At 33.1% G+C, this 14,048-nt stretch overlaps 1 protein-coding gene and 1 long non-coding RNA gene across 2 annotated transcripts; one reads left to right on the forward strand and one right to left on the reverse strand.

Moving 5' to 3' along the window:
• The first annotated feature begins 444 nt into the window (after window positions 1–444).
• Window positions 445–2,995, forward strand: LOC131937887 (uncharacterized). Its single transcript, XR_009386260.1, has 3 exons — window positions 445–562; window positions 1,648–1,746; window positions 2,683–2,995. It is a non-coding gene; the product is annotated as an uncharacterized LOC131937887 (long non-coding RNA).
• A 5,581-nt stretch (window positions 2,996–8,576) lies between these two features.
• On the reverse strand, window positions 8,577–13,236 carry LOC131937861 (cell adhesion molecule 2-like). Its single transcript, XM_059295556.1, has 6 exons — window positions 13,044–13,236; window positions 11,727–11,909; window positions 10,687–10,872; window positions 9,166–9,385; window positions 8,911–8,978; window positions 8,577–8,719 (listed from the first exon to the last, which is right to left on the reverse strand). Exons 1-6 carry the CDS (start codon window positions 13,234–13,236, stop codon window positions 8,577–8,579), a joined length of 993 nt encoding a protein of 330 aa, XP_059151539.1.
• Between the last annotated feature and the right edge of the window lie 812 nt (window positions 13,237–14,048).

The following is a 14,048-nucleotide window of genomic DNA, read 5'->3' on the forward strand; positions in this document are numbered from 1 at the left end:
ACAAGTAAGTTAAGTAAATTTTCTTTCCAGATGATAAGTCCAAAGAGAAAATAGTATTTTTTTCTCTATCGTACAGTATGACTTCGTATAAAGGCATCGTTAAAAAACGTTTTATTTTTTTTTACTGTCGTGTTGAGTTATTTAGTTTAATCGAACTCCCTCCCTCAAACAACTACCTACATAATTATTTTATTCCTTAGCTGCACAGCTTCGAATGTTGTATTGGGTGTATTATACACAATAAGCAGAGAAGTTAATGTGAATGTTGGTAAGTGTGAATATATGTACATTGATTGCTTTAAAAATTAACAAAAAGCAATAAATTTACTATTTGATTGCTGTTTTCGTTCCGCAATTTCTATTCCTCCGCAAGTCATGTTGGTACATGTATTAGTAAATACGTACATAATAATATAATTAAAATCATAGTCACACTTGGTTGTTTTTTTTTTAATTTGTCTAGTGGCTACGACTACAACTTATCGTACAACAAAAACATCAACAACCTCATGTTTTTCCACCAATGTGACCAAAGCTGTGATAGCTGATACCAGTCAAACAAGTGAGTACATTTCTGTATTATTAGAAGCACTAAAAGTTTTTGTAGTTTAGGAAACAGTGATTGCAATATGCCAAGGAAAGTTTAAGCTTGTTTTGTAGAATATTACAAACGGAACAAGAATTTCAGACAGACCTATACGTCAAGTTTAAATATATGTGGTTTATATAACCATTTATACTAAATCATTTCTAGATTGAAAGCTTGTATTTTAAAATTTGCTATCATTAAAATATTGGATGTTGAGTTTTTTTTATTCGCTGTTGGTAATAGCTAAGCATAATTTTAAAGGTAATTATATTTCTCCAGAGTTCTAAAAATGCATACAAATTTTCAAGAAGATATTTTTTTCCTTTAAATATATAGAGTACTAATGTATATGTACTAATATATATGTACTACTTTTTTAATATTTAAAACTAAACGTGGGCATTGAGAACATTTACTCGAATTTAAGAAGCGGCGCATGTTTTTAATTTAAGTTATTTAAAAAGTAGTTCATTATTATATATTTAAGGAAAAATCATTTATTTTCTTCTTTTTAGTGGATTATTACATAAAGGCATGTTATTAAAACGTTTTTTATGCATTTTTTAACTACTTCAAAATTGTTAATACAATATAATTATGGGACTAAAAAAACAAATGCCCACTTAATGTTAGGTGGGGGACAGACAACTCCAAAATCAAACAACTGCTGCCTTGAAGTTTTTATTAGTTGGACAAATCCAAAAAAAAAAAGCGAGCTGAAATCGAAGTCAGTGGCGCTTAAACAGTTGGCACGTGTTGGAGGGGATCACTTCCAACACTATGAACGAAGAAGAAGAACTCAGACTGCATTGTCATCTGGTCTTGATCCACGTGCCACGTTTGAAACGAATAGGTCAAATAGAAATGGTTGAAATTTTGCTCAGCACTTTCGATCGATAACAAAGCTCTAAGCACAACAGATAGAGGAAGAGAGTTGAATAAAACTTGTAAAAAGCAAAGAAGATGAATTAGGGAGCATTAGCTTTAAAGTGCAGATATCAAAACTGTCCAAGGTGATTCTTTAATAAAAACGTTTTGAATATTATTTTTTGACTTAGGTGATGTACAAATCGGCATCATCATTGCTGGCACTATAGCTGTTGTATTAGTGATTGTTTTAGTCTCAGTTATTTCTTGGTACTGCTTTAAAAAGAAAGGTTAGTAACTAGCTACAAGATGTGTCTTTTTTCAAATATGAGCACTCTTGAATATACACCAACGAAAACTGTATCCATGTCATTTTTGTTGTGCAAATGTCTGTCTACTTCTAAATATAGGATTAATTAAGGTGTACATTATTCCAATTAATTTAACAGTAGGCTAATCGTCCACCAAATAAAGAAAAAAATATATTTGATAAATCATGCTCAGAAGGACCTGGTTGGCTCCCTATGTCCTTGTTAGCCGGCGTTTATTATATGTAGTGTGAGAGGCTAGTAGCAGGGCTATATTTAGGATGTAAGCTATTTGAGATATGGGACCTCACTATGAGCCCAAACAGTATATACGTTACCAAAGCAGTATATTTAACTATGTCATATATATTGCTAATTAGTAAAATAAATTAGGAAACGCTATAGTTTATTTAGCTTATACGTAAATCAAGCACTGACAGGGGGTTCTAGTTCTTTTACAAATATGTACGTTTAACACCATACTGAGTCGAAAAAATCCAATTATTTTAACAATCTTGTCAATATAAAAAATCTGTGTGCGTGTGTGTGTGTGTCTGTCTGTAAAAAAACGAAAACGTGAATACTGTTTCAGTTAGATGTAGGAAATTCCATAATTATTTATTATTTGCAATTTCTAGTTTTTTAGAACAAGTTATCGATTTACTGTAATCGGTTGTGGTACTTACTCTATTTCCGGTTTCTCATAAGCTGATTACTTGAGCAGTGCTCAATTACTTGGACGAAATGGCGTTAGCCGCGGCCTAATTATGTATTAACTCCAAATTTAGATTTATTTTTAACTTTTTTACTTTTGATTTTTTAAATCCTTTTTTCGGGTGGGGGTGGTGGGGTGGGGGTGAGGGTTGTGGCTCCAGTGTATTTTATTATTGTATTATGTATTTTTTATTTGTGTTTCAGGTAAATGCGTTATCAGAATATATTTCATACCAAGACAACCAAAAAGAGACAACGCAGTTTTAAATACCCCAAGACCACCACAAAGCAACAACGCAGTTTTAAACTCCCAGGTGGGTTTGAACTATGCGGTCGAGGACCATTACGACTATCCGGAAATAAACTCAACCTACGATCAGATAGAGATCCCAACAAATGAGACATCCACGTACAACGGAACATTTTATATCGAATGACATGACTAAACTTCATTCTAATGTCATTTACCGTTTTGTATTATTTAATTGTAGTAACTATTACGTTGTAAATAAATAATTTGAACACCTACTGTTTCACTTCCTTTATTCAAATTTTCTTTTAGGCATACCTTTGTCCGGGGTGACGGTGGATGGGGAGAATGGCATAGCTCCACCCCCTCCCCAAACAAAAACAATTGATTTAGACATTTTATACATAAAACAGCCCCGCCCCCCCACACACACTCGAAATATATGTACGCCCACCCCGATAAAAAGAAAAACTTCTTTCATCACAAACTGAGAAGCCGAGAGAGAATACAACCTTGTACAGCACAAAAACGTTGTTTTGTTTCTCTTTACATTATTTAACGATAAAACACATACCAGCAGAAACTGATATGTTAAAATTAGACGCAGTTTTGAATGGAAAATCTAATACACGCATAATTTAATGTATGAACGACCTCGAACTTTTCTTGTAAGACAGAATCACTAATGTTAAATTAAGTTAGTATTGGTGTCTCTATATTTAGTCCCTGTAAACTCTGCTACTCTGTATAACGATGTGTGATATTGCTGTTGGATTATAAATATAAAAATCTTGATAGTTAGTCTAGTACTTGCCATAATTGCTCTTATACTCAAAAGAGGATAATAGGTTTCAAGAAAAAGTAAGCAGAGGTAGATTAGGTGCATAAAAATATACTTTCTTTCAGGCATCTCTTCGGGGGGGGGGGGGGGCAGAGCCTACCGCCCTCCCCCATCCCCCCCCCTCCCGAACAAGATGGAATTTATATAGTAAACATATACTTTTACTAGTGTCCGCCCCACCGGAAAATGTTGACCGCCCCCCCCCCCCCCCGAAAATATTAAGTGCCCCCCCGGAGAAAAAAGTCTGAAAGAAACACTGTTTACAAAGAACACGAGTGAGTCAAATCAGTTAATAAATGTATATTTTAGACATTGTAATGGTATTATGTTGGTTGGGAGACCGGTTTTTCCCCTGAAGACACTTGCCAATGCCGTTTGCCCGAAGGTTGTTTTCCCAAATGGACACTTGCCCGTCACTTCCTACTCGGTTATACTTAGGTAAAGTGAGATCTTACTGAGTATTTACAGCAAATAGAGTGGAAAGTCGGGGATAGTTTAAGAAAACATCATCAAGCATATATATGTGTATTTATTCGAACAAAAATAAATCCATTTTCTGTAGCGATTAACTCTTTTTAATAAAACTAGTGAACGTGGGCTAAGGGATAAGCCTGCTTAAATTGTTTGACTGTATTTATAAACATTCCCAAAATACCCATATATATCTAAATATTCAAAACTGGAGCCTTAGTTCCCAGCGTACGAGAGATATGTCTAAATTTAATAGGGTGTTTGGTAGAAAAACACATAGATATACAGTACATTGTTTAACCTAAGAGAAACTGAACGTACAACTTCTTCAACTTACAAAAATTGAAATATTTTCAACTTAAATTGAATATTAAAATATAGTTTATCAAACCAACATCGTGGATTATATGAACACTAGGCATGCTGCCCAGCTTCGCTTAGGCTTTCGAAAACATTGAGAATTTGCATGCTTAATTAATTCGCCCGAGGGTCGGTCTACGACCTCAAGAGTTATGAAGAGGTTCCTCCGTGGACATTTTTTTTCGATTTATAGCTCATATAAGGTACCGGTCAGTCGAGGTCAGTTTTGACCCCCTCATCGTAGACTTTTCGGCCAACCGGCCCCCGTGTTCTGTCGCCCCAAGGCAAGATCCTGCCAAATTTGAAGCGCCTGCGGCGCCGGGAAGTGCCCTATCGGACACCCGACAATCTAGATCTAGATTCCTAAAAGAATTTTTTTTTTTAAGTTTAGCCCGAGCATAATAAAAAAAAATATATGAACCAAGTTGACTTGGTGTGTCTCGAACCCGCACAACCTGCGTGGTTTATAGTACACTAACATCTCCGCTATTTAGGCACCTTATAAATTACGGAGAATGAAACACGTATTTTAAAATCTTAACTTACGCGAATGTGCCTATTCTTTCAAATTAAATTTTTTATCCCAAATTAGCCAGTTCCAAACAAAGATTTTGTATAAAATAAATAAGTCTTGAAATAGTTTAGTCCTAATATAGAAATTTATTTTTGGAATTGATTTTAGAGAAGTTAGAGTCTAAATCTAGATCTTAGCGTCTACGTCTAGATCTAGTTATTGCGTAGATTTAGATTTAGATTTAGTCTAGATCTAGAATCTCTAGATCTAGAATCCAAATACGTAAAATAAATTTTATGAGTTTAGGCCGGAAAAATTGTATTGTATACATTTCATAGTGTACGTAGATCTAAATCAAATTTGAATGAAATAGTTCATTTCTTTTTATTCAAAACACGGCAGATGACGTCATTAGTTAATGTATAAGCAATAGTGACGTCACAGTTTTATGCGTTCTTTTTCACATTTATTAATGCTTTTCCGGTTGCATAAATAATACTGTTTCTCTACATTCGAATACGCCTTTAATTTTTATTTTTCTTCTTTAACTAAAATTGTGGTTATACATTTAAAACATCTAACATATTATTTTCAACAAAAGTCCGTAAAAAGTTCTCCATATATCGCTGCCGATTCTGACGTGATGTCCGGCGAAAATTTTTTGCGGACAGAGAAAGAGAGAGAGATAGAGATGTGCGAACGTGGGGATTTATATATTAGGATGTTTCTGTAATACAATTTTCCATTTTTTTTTAAAAATTCTAACCTGATATTAATGGCCACAATAAGCGTTTGTTCTGATTCGTTTATGTAATAGCCATTTAACTATTTCATTTGTATTTCTTTATATAAAAAATGTTCAAATAAAATACAATACTCAAACCTTTTAATGTAAAGTACTCAGCTTGCATTACCGTGTAAGGTAGAGGTGGGAAATCCGTACTGGTTTGAAATTCGTGCCATCCTCATTTCGCTAAACTAGACCAATAAAAAATCGCGGAAACACGTTAATTTTATTTTTGATGATGAATTGCATGCGCTAACAAAAACAATAAAAATATTGTGGAATTAATCATAAAAGAGTCAATTGTAGTGTTTTGTCACTGTTCGATGTAAGGTTATAATACCTTCTAACTGTGCTATGCTGTGGAAGATCCGAGCATTTTGTTTTAAATACCTTAAGGTGCTGAAGAAATCACTCTCTTTAAATAATAGATCTACGTTTTGTATGGTAAACTTCATCCATTACATTATTTATTTGTTTTATTTTCCACTTTTCAGTAATTCATAATTTGTGAATTCGACAGTAACAAGGCTGCATCTGAAAATATTTGCCTTAAAACACGATCAGTAGCTCGTTAAGGACGATAACCCCCCCCCCCTCTTTTCCCGCAACCCCCTACCCTACATCCCCCCCCCCCCCGTGAAAGCAGCCTCCTCTTAGTTACCTCCTCTAAGTTTAAAATAGTTTCAAACTAAATTATCTGCCCCTAGTAGCCGTCAATAAACCCGGCTCTACGACTGTAAACATTTAGCGTGAACCACAGCTCACCAGACCATTTGGGAGTGGGGGTGGTAGGGATATGCCTAGAGAGGAAGAGAGAGAGGGCTGCTAGGAGCGCTTACAGCTTGGTGTTTATTACGGTCTCCATGAAGAGAAATATATATATAGATAGAGTGTTTACTTTTAAAAATAGTATTTTATAATTATTTATCGTATATTTTGTTCTCATGCTGATCCGCTGAAACACTTAAAAAATATTAAAAAAAAAAAAATTCAAATCTCAATTATTGCTTTAACAAATCGGATAAATTCATCGTTTGTGAAAATTTGAAAAAAAAATACAATTTCATTAATAACGAGCTGTTTATTTTTATTTGTTTTCGAACGTTAATGAAGTTTATTAACGAGGATATAGAATAAAAACTAGGCAGCTCTGTCAAACATAGGTGTCGCTGCACTATAAGTGCATTAAATAAGACAATCAATAAAATAACGTAAGGAATGTAATGAAGGTATTGGTAAACTTATTTTTCTTTTTAATTACAACAAGAATAATATATTGTTTAATCCGGCTCTTACTTCAGTAAATGATAATAAAAAAAAAAATTCTTCGTTAGACATTGTGACCCCACTAAACGTTGCACAAGTTGGGTAGGTAACTTTAGACTATTTATTTTTTGTCCAAATTGCAGCGACTTTGAGCAATATTCTGGCACATTTTACACCACCTACATTAAAGTTTCACAAGTTTTTATAATATTCACTCAGATATTATGTGGTTTTAAAATTAAACATTTTAGAGATCATCCGAATTTATAAAAAAAAATAATACACCTTTCCTGCAATTCCAATGACACATATGTGCCCTAAATTAATTCATTTCTATACATGTTAACAATATAACCATATGATCAACTAGATGTACATAAGGTAATTGAGCCAGCGATTAAAAAGAGCATATTACACAAGAAATCAGTTTTGTAAATTTATAGATACATATCTTTAAAAGCAATATTTTAATGTATACATTTTTCTTTACGATCTACATGTAAAAGTCATTCATTCTAAGGCAAAAAAAAAAAAAACGTTAAACATTAATAGTCTAGGCTTGCTGCTATCTTAAGTTGTCATTATGAACATGTTTTTTGGAGGCTATGTATTCAAATCCGATTCAGAAACGTTCCCCTATAAACAGATGTCTTGTTTGACTTTCTATCTTGTCACGTTTTGTTCTTTAAAGGATAATAGTAATAATCCTTAATCGTTAACGGTTTTTGTGTGTTCTTGGTTGGAAATTATTCTTTTATTCTATTACCTAAAATATAAAACAAAGGTAAGAAAATAAGTAAATTAAAAATGGAAGTGTGTTTCTCTAAATCAAAAGTTGGCATAAATCGAAGTCAAAGTTATTTAAGAACTTTACGTCCACCGAAATGAAATGATGCAAAAGTTATCGGAAATAGAGTCTTTGAAAAAAAATTATTAGTGGCGTATATGTGTAAAAGCAATTGAAATATCTTTTAGCCAGCTACCTACCTTTCTTTTTTAATGCAATACCACACAGTAAATAAGACTAAAACAATCACAAAAAGTGCCGCTATAGTGCCTATTATTATGCCGATTTCTTCATCACCTGAGACAAATATAATGTTCAAAAAGTTTAATAAAAGATTCACATTTAACAATTTTTTATCAACACTTTTAAACCAAAATACACTAACTAATCTCCATTCCTTTTTAGAGCGGTCGTTAGTTTATTTTTAAGATATGCGTATTTATCAAACCACAAACACCATAGAATAACTTTAAAATTTACAAGACATTATACATTAATTAAAATCGATATTTTTATGATAAAACATTTTTCTATGTTTTACTCTTAACAAAGCTAAACAATCTAATAGTGTTATTTTCATATTGCAGTCAATGTTTCCTAAACTACCAAAACATTTAGTAACACTAACAATACAGAAAAGTACTCACTGATTTGACTGATATCAGTATCAGCTATCACATATGAGGTGACATTAGTTGAGTTCCCTGAGGCTGTAGTCGTAGCCACTAGAAAAGTTATAAAAACACAACCACGTATTACTAGAAATTTAACGTTTAATATTATGTAAGTGTTTACTATAACATGTAGGCCTACCAACATGACTCAAAAAACTTTTAGTACTTCTAACAATACAGAAATGTACTCGCTTGTTTGACTGGTATCAGCTATCACAGCTTTGGTCACATTGGTGGAAAAACCTGAGGTTGTTGATGTTTTTGTTGTACGATAAGTTGTAGTCGTAGCCACTAGACAAATTAAAAAAAAACCAAGTGTGACTATGATTTTAATTATATTATTATGTAAGTATTTACTAATGCATGTACAAACACGACTTGCGGCAGAATAGAAATGGTGGAACGAAAACAACAATCACATTGAAAATTCATTGCGTTTTGCTAATTTTTAAAGCAATCAATGTAAATATATTCATGCTTACCAACATTCACATTAACCTCCCGGCTTATTGTGTATAGTGTACCCACTACAACATTCGAAGCTGTGCAGCTAATGAATAGAATATGTAGATATTAGGTTGAGGGAGGGAGTTAGATTAAACTAAATAATTCAACTTGACAATAAAAAATATAACTGTTGATCTTGCCTTAATACAAGGTCATGCTGCACCATACAATAAAATAATTACTATTTTCTTTTTGGACTTACCATATGGAAGAAAATTTACTTAACTTACTTGTATGTGCCATCATCCAGGTCACTTCTAAAATTAGCCAGAACAATTTTAGAGACATCTCCATCCTGTATGCCAGTTAATGTCCTGTTGACGTCATCCTCTTTAGTCCAGGTGTAGCTGGGTTTAGGATTACCATCAGCATAACAGGTGAGTGTTGTTGTACCACCTTCAGAGTTCATAGACTGGGGAGCACTGTTGACTGTAATGCCAGACACACCGTCTGTACAATTAAAATAAATTACAGGAGAGAAGATAGCCATTTTAATGTTTGAGCCAAATAGTGATATTTGTAGTTTAAAGTTTAAATTAACAAAAGGATGTAATCAATTCTTTTTTTAGAAAAATTCTTTTTATTTCAAAATCGATTTTGAACTAAATAGAAATGCCTGCTACTTCAACTTGAAAAAAAAAATCAGTTTTATTCGCTAAAATAAAAGATGTGATATTGACAACAATAAACAGCAATAAACTGCCGTTTACTGACTTATTTTTAACGAACACAACAGTGGCAACAGATTTATAATTTATACAAATACAAATTCTTCAAGAAACTCCCATCAGACTTCGAGTAGTCGTGTTAGGCATTGCGGAAACATCGACATGCCAGCGGCTGACTTAGAAAAAAGTACACGTTTAATCAACTTTGTGAACAAACGACTTTATACAATCATGGCAGTTTCAAGATAAAGGGAGGTATTGTTGTAGTAAGAGGTTTGTTTTACTTAAGGTACTTAGCAAATGACCTCATCCCAGTCGGAAAATGTTTTGTAGTATATTTTCTCACCAAGTTGTGTAAACTGGCAGCACAAGATCGTCTTACGTTAGCAATTATATATATATATATATATATATATATATATATATATATATATATATATATATATATATATATATATATTAAATTGTGTGAATACAAACTCACAGTAATCGAGCAATTATAGGTGGATTCACTTAAAACTTATTAAGTCAGAACGAGTTGTTATAAGGGTCATAACTTGAATGCAGTGTTTCTTCCAGACTTTTTTCTCCGGGGGGGGGGGGGGGGCACTTGAAATCTTCGGGGGGGGGGGGCGGTAAACTTTCTTCGGGGGGGGTCGGACACTGTTTGAAGTATATATTTTCTATATAAATTATATAAATTTCATTTTGCTCGGGGGGGGGGGGGGCGGTAAAAATTTTTCGGGGGGGGGGGGGCTTCGTCCCCCCGAAGAGATGCCTGGAAGAAACTCTGCTTGAATGCATTTAATATGTGCTCATCACATCACCCAGCGCATCGGCGCACGTGGCATCAACTAGTAATCGCCATTACATCGTTTCTCAGTTTAAACTCAGCCTGTTAGAACATAAGCCACGCCCTTTTACCTATAATAGTTACTTGTAATCCATACCGTTACATGATTGTATTGTGTTTGTATTTATTCGTCTGGTTACACATTTCCTCAAATAGTTTTAGCATGGTATCTGATTACACAAAGTCTTACATATTATATTGATGAAATTGTTTGTTAAAAAAATTCTTACACAATATGGAGATGGGACCTGTCTCAATACACAAGTTATCACTGTTACATCCAGGTTGTGTCACGGGGAAGTCTGTGTTCACTACATAGCAGGCCAGGCTTAGGTTCTGGAAGGTTCTGTCGGCCTCTAGACTTATTCTACTGTCCCAGCGTTCTGTACAGGGGTCATCACCTGACACCAGGGTCGCTAGACAAAAAAGGGATGATTTGGCAAATCAAACACATCAACATGGTTAATTATACCAAATAAGTTAATTAAAAAAGTCTAGTGACATTTGTGCGCAATTTCCTTATGTTATCTAAAAATAGCTCTGACGTATAATGTTGGGGTGCATTCAAGCTAGAAGAACGATCGGTTTGTAGGTGTTTATGTAATTTTAAAATTTGTGACCGAACGAGAGGATATTTTTGAAAACTTTCTTCGGCAATATTGTTCTAAATTATGACAGGAATCGATTCGTACATGTTTCAAGTCGCTAAGTAGTCTGGTTGCCGAGATATGGGCCAAAAACTGATTTTTTTCTAGTTTTTTTTGGCTTTTCCGGGAAATCCGTGAAAGAAACCCGGATTTTTTTTGGCCTATGCTCATTCTCGTACCTTGTTTAACATAATTGCTTTTGGAACTAGTCATCGATATTGCTTCGTTGAGGAGGAGATACGACTTAAAGCCCGGACACACATTCATCCATACATTCATTCATCCATCCATTCCCAGAAATGACGAGTTAATAAACGCAATTCTCCAGAATGGAAATTGCGCTAAAAAATATGGCTGAATCAAAATAAGCAATTAAACAAGTAAATATGGATGCAATCGATCTTTAACCAAGTACTTATCTATTAGAGATTGTATACAACGAAGCAAATATATTCAGAAGATATAAATTATCTCTTTAAACACGCATCAGTGTTTGCAATGTTACTAAAGTTAACGAAAAAAATACATTTAACGAGTTTTCTACTTCTGAAAGCTTTCATCAAAACCAAAATAAAACCATACACTAAATGTTAAGCAACAATTAGTATTCAAGTATAACATACACTGAGTATCTGTAACTTGTGCATTTACGATTGTGGTAGTCTCAGCTCCATTACTGTAATACCTCCACTGTATCGAACCCTTGCCTGGCCGACCAACATTAGCATTGCACTTGACATTTATAAAAGATCCTTCAGGGAATTCATTCTGTGGTACTGTAGTAAAGGCTGGAGACCTTGGTGGAACTATAAAGAAAATATAATAATGTGTCCTGATTATAATGTGTTCTGTATTGAATGTTGATGTGTCAGGACATTTGCTTTGTTCTGTAACATCGTTCGTTGGTGAAATATCGAGGCTTGTACGAGAAGATGTTTGGGAATAAACAGGTGAAGCCATCTGAACTGTTGAGAAATTATTTGCGAGCCTGAAAGCCGACGAAGAACTGCAAGATGGGACAGGTCGTACAGTATAGACCAGTGTTTTAAACAAATATTTTAGAAGAACATGGTGTTGTGTTAATAAGAATAAAGAAATATTTTTAAAACATTGTACTAATAGTTTTAAAACAAATTATAATTTAAATTTTTTAAACACTAAAATGCATATATATATATATATATATATATATATATATATATATATATATATATATATATATACAATTATACATACATATATATATATATATATATATATATATATATATATATATATATATATATAAATATATATATATATATATATATATATATATGTGTGTGTGTGTGTGTATGTGTGTGTGTGTATATATTATAGACCTAGCCTTCGACTCGGATGCGAACTCGAATAACTTTTTAAAAAACCGACCATTTAATTATTTATTTTTATCATTTAAATTATATATTTTTTAGTCTCAAAAATGACTCTTACGTGTGATACCTTAGTTATTGATATGCCTTGCATTTCTTTACAAGTGCTACCCAAATTATATTTAATAAAATTTACGGCAGGGATCCTATAGGAAAAAATTCCAAGGTGTTGGAAAAAATCAAAGCATACGTTTGGGAGAAGAATATTAGTGCGAAAGTGGATTTTTTTTTATGCCAGGCTGGATTTCGGTATTACACTGTTTAAATTATTTTTCATAACCCATATATTTTATTTAGAAACAGTGAAATAAAGATAATATTATTTAAAAGTGAAAATGTATTTAAAACAAATTTTTGTTTTTTTAACATTTGTAAAATTAACATTAAACACGTAAGCTGATTGATGCAAACATAAGGTCAGCTCTTTCGATCCATTTCTTGTTCATGACCTTTTTTAAGGAAAATAAATTGTTACATATATGATCCACCTACATTGAACAAGAGCTAAATAAAATCAATAGAAGTTACCTTTAATGTAGAGAACTTGAGCATTATCTTTAGCACTCCTCATGCTTGTGTCAGTATTGAGGTAAACAATTTTGCAGCCATAGTTTCCCTCATCCATACACTGTGTATTGTGAATAATCATCGTCATACTAGTTAAATTACGTGCAGATGTGTCTTCTGATATACGGCTGTGTAGACCAGGAAGTAAATACATATCGCCGTTTATTAAGGAGTAGGAGTACAAAGACTTATAACCCAATCCAGAATTAAAATCAATTACTAGCGTTGAAGCTATTTCCATGGCACCAGCCCTACAACTACACTGTAAGCTGACATTACTGTCTTTAACCACACTGGCAGATGGAGAGAATGTTGCAAACACATCCAAAGCAATTACACGCGAAACAGCTGCAACATATTTAAACGTAAATCAGAAAGAAAGAGAAGACATTAAGATGCAACAATAATCAAAATGTAAATGAAGCGATCTTACATTATATAAAATAAATTTCTGTCGCTTTTAGTGTTTGTGAGGAGTGCTAGTGTAATAAATTCTTATACTAAAATAGTGAATATATTGACCAGATAGAGAAAATAGGTGTGGTGAATGTACACATTATATCAGCTTTACTTTAGTATATACGTGTACAAAGCTTACATACAAGGCTACAAAATGATAGTGATTGTTAAAGTAAAAGAACGGTGTCTGTCGAAATATTCCCCAAAGCACCTAGAAGCAACATTTCTAGCTTTATTAACTTAGGTAAGCATGCACATAATTTGTTCAATGAGATAAAAATTATCCCAAATAAATGTTGTCATAGTGAAACAAAAATCAATTGGGAAGTAATCAGCAGTTCACAGAGATTACCTAGTTTTACCCATGAAAGGGCTCAATACGTATCTTCTTTCTTCTTCTTTGTTCTTAATTAAGTATATGGTGGAGATACCCATGTTTTCGATAAAAGTTTAATTTTGCTCCCCAAAATTTTTATTTCTTAATTCGGTACTAATACCTTTTATCTA

The sequence above is a fragment of the Physella acuta genome, unplaced genomic scaffold, assembly GCF_028476545.2.
Source record: "Physella acuta isolate Inbredline_101_S28 unplaced genomic scaffold, ASM2847654v3 ptg000224l, whole genome shotgun sequence".
Lineage (NCBI taxonomy): Eukaryota > Metazoa > Mollusca > Gastropoda > Physidae > Physella > Physella acuta.

What these genes read in the sequence shown, in the direction of transcription:
- LOC131937861 (XM_059295556.1), bottom strand. Translation starts at nt 13,236, where the DNA reads ATGTATTTACTTCCTGGTCTACACAGCCGTATATCAGAAGACACATCT. An exon ending in TCAAGTTCTCTACATTAAAG is followed by an intron (nt 11,910 to 13,043) that starts GTAACTTCTATT and finishes TTTTCTTTATAG; the next exon opens with TTCCACCAAGGTCTCCAGCC. An exon ending in ACAAGTTACAGATACTCAGT is followed by an intron (nt 10,873 to 11,726) that starts GTATGTTATACT and finishes TTTTTTGTCTAG; the next exon opens with CGACCCTGGTGTCAGGTGAT.